Source organism: Montipora capricornis, chromosome 7, assembly GCF_036669925.1.
Source record: "Montipora capricornis isolate CH-2021 chromosome 7, ASM3666992v2, whole genome shotgun sequence".
Lineage (NCBI taxonomy): Eukaryota > Metazoa > Cnidaria > Anthozoa > Scleractinia > Acroporidae > Montipora > Montipora capricornis.
In genome coordinates this window covers 20,419,703-20,424,702 of record NC_090889.1, presented here as the reverse complement: position 1 = coordinate 20,424,702, position 5,000 = coordinate 20,419,703, and the positions used below count along the sequence as shown (strand labels likewise).

Below are 5,000 nucleotides of genomic sequence, written 5' to 3'. Positions count from 1 at the left end.
AAACCATTGTTTTAGCGAAAACCGCTGGTCAGCAACCTCGGTTCTGGTCATTGCTGTCTAAGGTCTTCCGTCAGCCCTTCGTCACAGCGAATGGAGGAATTGTTGCTGGTTTTCATGTTGGTGTGGAAGAGCTTTGCCATTGGTGGAATTAAGGTAACATAATACCATTAATTTATTCACAAATTCATTTTACGATACTTCCACCATTGGCTAAGCTCCTCCACACCCGCATAAAAAGCAACAACACCCACAATTCCTCTAGAGCGAGTTTCAATTGAGTGTCGTAAAAGCAAAACCAAAGCATGCAATTACCTTGGCCAATGAAAACTCGAAGTAATTAATTACACGTAGCCGAAACACACAGCGCGGGAAAATGTGCACGCGCGAGCCACGATTGGTTTTGGTTTCACTTCTGATTGGTTGAAAAAATGGCGCGAGAACTTTGAACCAATCACTGAGTGAAGTAAATGCAAAACCAAAGCAATTCGCCTAGAGCGAGTTTCAATTGAGTGTCGTAAAACCAAAACCAAAGTAATTACTTTGGCCAATCAAAAAGGACTGAGACAATCCGGCAAACCAATCAAAACTCGAAGTAATTACACGTAGCCGACACAAAGCGCGGGAAAATGTGCACGCGTGAGCCACGATTGGTTTTGGTTTCACTTCTGATTGGATGAAAAAATGGCGCGAGAACTTTGAACCAATCACTGAGTGAAGTAATCATAAACCAAAGTAATTATCTAATTACTTTCGACACTCAATTGAAAAGCGCTCTATTACTTTCGACACTCAATTGAAAACTGCTCTATTCGCTCTGACGAAGGGCTAACGCTCGAAACGACAGCTTTCCAAATCGTTCACGGTGGTAATTTGACCTTTATAAACACGTTCGATAAAACCAATTTTTCAGTGTTTTTTGGTAGCCACTTAGTTGCTGCACATGTACAAATCAATCTCTTTAATTTCAATCAAATTTTCGGAGGGTTTTAGTACAACGCCATGCACATTTTTGTTCACTAATTTAGGTTAGATTAAGTATAGAGTGTTTTCACGCGATTAAAATACGTTCATAATCTTTATTCTGTCTACATGTATTACTGCCTCTCACTCAACGCCCCACAGTATATTTGCCATATAAGGGAGTTCAAGCAAAGACAACCGAGCAACGTACACTCCAAAATATAACTCAGCGCTATCACAAGTATTTCGCGATTATTCCATCTTGTTCTCGTTGTGCAACACGGGCGAACTATCCTGAAACTGGATGGGTAAGAATTACTTATAACGGTTTTCAAGTCAGTAAAAGGCAGCAAATAAATGGTTCATTTTGTATGCCCACTGTTGTCGTCAAAACTTAAAACGGGGACTTCAAGATCTACGACGGCGACGTCGACAAAAATGTCACCTCAAAATACAACTTTGCACTATCGCAAGGTTCTCGCGGTTAGGCCATCTCGTTCGCGTCGTACAATGTGGGCAAAGTATCCTAAATTTAATTCGGTACAAGCGGTAACAGAGTAAAACTAGAAACTGAAAGATTCACATTTCTACTCGCGTTGTCTTCAAAAGCTCAAATTTTGGCGAGTTCAAGTCGTAGTTGCGCAGAGCACCGCACGAATATGAACTAAAATGCGCGCCGCACGTGCAGCACGATTATTTTTCCCCTTTTAACCAATGATATTGCTGTTTCGTGGCGTCCTCGTTCACGACCGCGTCGTAAATCTTTGGGTCCCTAATTTGGTGATTTCACGTTGTTGTTTTGTGGGGTACGGCAAAGAAATGCACGGAAATTCGTGATGCACGTGCAGCACGATTATTTCTCCTATTTTAACCAATGATATCCTTGCTTTGTGGTGTTGTCGTTGGGTTTAGGGCTAGCCGTCGTCTGCTTAAACTCCCTATTTTGCTGGTCTTCGTGACTCGCAATGAAGGATAGAACAATGCTCACCGGACACGAAGTAGTACTGCGAAGAAAGCGGCAACGCAAGGGAGACAAAAGTAGTAGTAAAGACGTCATCTAATATACGCACTAATATAAGGACATCATCTAATATACGTACTCTCGTACGTCTAACGAGTTAAGACGAAATTTGTAGTATTATATATTTCATATCATTATTCTTATCAAAGAAACTAAAAGAACTTGAGATGTCACATTCTAATTCCTAGAACCGGTGATTCTTTCAGTCACCACAGAGAGTAACGATATCTACTTGGTTCTGGCAATTCTGGAATCACGCACTTCGGCTTTTCTGTGCAATCTCAGAAATTCTACACATTAGTGAACTGCCTATGTACGAAAATCCGCGACAAAAAAATTGAGATACTGTTACCTTTGATAAGATTAATTTCTGAAACGTACTTTTGCCTGGTCTCTCGACTTTACAACTAATGTTGCATCACAGATGTTTGGCAAAGACAACACGAGGAAGGGATTCTTCGAAATGACTTAAGATCTGCAACGGTTCTTTCAGACACATAGGCACTGTAGACACCCTTTTAATAAGTCTAATATATGCCGTTTTCCGCTAACGACGTCAAACTCATGCTTTTAAAATTTATTCAGAAATGTACAAAGGCTTCAAAAAGGAAAAGAAATCAAAAAAGTTTTAGGCCTTTGTACATTTCTAAATAAAATTTGAAAGCAAGAGTTCGACGTCATTAGCGGAAAACGGCATATATTAGACTTATTAAAAGGGTGTATATCTACCAAAATATGGCGACAATTTGATGTCATAAGCAAAATAATGAAGAGATGAGTTTTGTCGATGTTTAATGGCGAAGCTCCCTCGAGTCTCCGATAACTCAGTCGAACAGCATCCGAACTAGTGATCGGAAGGTCGTAGGTCACGATTCCAGCAAAGGAAAGCTCGGGTTTCTTCCGAGTATCCCCGAGTTACAACCGAAAAGAGCATCTCTTCATTTCACATATCGGGGTTAACATTCCCCCTTTCCTTCGTTGCAATGACTCAAGATGAACTTTTGAATGACCAAACTAACTTAAAAAACTCTGTCGATGGTTATGCATCAAGATCTTTGCCTGTCATTCATCCCCACTTCCGCCAATATTTTAGTACCAACAAAAGGACTTAATTCTTTGTGTTTTCGAAGGGGACGCGACCCTAAATTTCCTCAACTCAGGGGCCAAAGCTTCGAATAGTTCTTGGCTACGGGGCCAATTTGACATGACATTCACTACTTGCACAATCCCGTAATGCAATACGTTTTGGGGGGTTCTTTACATAAAAACAATACAAGTCAATTACTCTTGGGACTGTATCATGCTTCAGTGAACTGGATATCCATTGTTTTAATGCAAATAACCCGCCAAGATTAACTGTATTATGGGATTTGTGCAAGTGGTGAATGGAGAAAAGTTTTCTTTCAAATGGCGTCAATACATGACTAGGAAAGGGGTGTTTGTGTTTATAGCGCATGTACCAACACGTGACCCAGAATGCAATTAAATCAGAGATCGGCCGAGTAAGAGATACATGAAGCCTCTTGCATATCACAAACAGTGACTTCCACAACCTTGTTCCCAGGGTCCTCTCTCTTCCTCCCTCGAAAAAAGTACCCTGGTTGCGGCTCGTCACGTGTCTATATGTACAAATCAAACCCGCACTGAGGGTGGGTCCTCGACTTAATTTTGTCAGTAAAATTCAGTTCTGTCTTTGGGAGGGTGAAACCACTTGTTTTCTTTACCAAACGACGCTCACGTTCTTAAGTAGATTTTCAACTTTCGCTTCTTTGGGCTGGCTATACAAACGTTAATTTGAAAGTAAAACAAGTAATTTTTCTAGAGCCAAAACGAACAGATATCCACGGGCACAGAGGATTTACATATCTGTTCTTGGAGTTGTTTTAAATTGATTTGGATTCTTGCGCCAAGTGATGTTAAATTTCCCCTCCCTACTGGAATCAGTAGATGAGTTCAGTGGAGACAAAAATTTAACCTTCGTGCCCTTCCCTTTGATTATCTAGCAGACACGTGACCAGCCACAACCAGGGTAGTTTCTCGAGGGAAGAAGAGAGAGGACCCTGGGAACGAGGTTGTGACGCACAAGGTACTAAACATGTGTCATGCGAGAGTCATACGTTAGCCCTAAGAGGTAAAAAAATCCAACAAGGCTAACCAAGAAAGCGACAAGAAGTGTAAAGACTGCCCAGAGAAAAAGAAATCACCAAGAACCGGTGAAACTCACGGATGACATAAAACGAACAAAACATCAGCCAGGTTCTTGAATCTGGGCAACCCCAAGAAGAGCTTACAGCTCTACACAGTTTAGCTAATACTATCTCCTGACAGTATCCCTGTGATAAATGCTATCATCTGGGAGTGTCATAGCCTCCCCGCTGTCAGCCATGTTGTCTAACAAGATCGCTTCTTCATCAGAGCCATTATCCACGAGTCGCTTCTCATATTTGACTTTGTTCACTATGCTCTTTGTGTCGTGCTTCTGAAATAGCTTCTTCTTTTTGCGCATGAGGAAATTATCCACCACCCAGAACATGATAGCCTTTGAAAGGAAATATAATTTTGTTTCATTAAACGGCAGTTCGATTGACAAAGTCAACTGCAACGAGGTTAGCAGCTTCCTCTTGCCAGCGGTCAATCTCACAAGTGCAGGCTTTAAACTTGCAACGATATCAATGAAAGAAATGTATACATTAGCTGCCTGAATTTTTCAGGTGCCTTTAAGAGACAGTTACTTAGATTGTCCAGTTAAATGTGAGGATCACTTCTATCTTCCGTCTATAACCAGCACTTCAAATGTTTACATTTCTTTCACTCACAGAGTCCTTTCATGGGAACACATGAGCCCAACAAATTGACCTGCTCCCAACTGTGTTGCTTCAAAGCTCAGTAGGTAGAGCATTGCACTGGCATCGTAGAGGTCAAGGGTTCAAATCCCGTTGAAGCTGCATGAATTTTTCAAGTGTATACAAGAGGAAATTGCTTAAATTGTCCAGTTAAAGTGCGAAGATCACTTTTATCT

At 41.1% G+C, this 5,000-nt stretch overlaps 1 protein-coding gene across 1 annotated transcript in view; it reads right to left on the bottom strand.

The window, feature by feature from the left end:
* Window positions 1–943: 943 nt before the first annotated feature.
* Window positions 944–5,000, bottom strand: part of LOC138056391 (store-operated calcium entry regulator STIMATE-like) — a 13,640-nt gene continuing 9,583 nt past the window's right edge. The window contains 1 exon segment of the mRNA XM_068902177.1: window positions 944–4,520. Coding sequence (XP_068758278.1) covers window positions 4,296–4,520 — 225 coding nt within the window. The 3' untranslated portion in view covers window positions 944–4,295.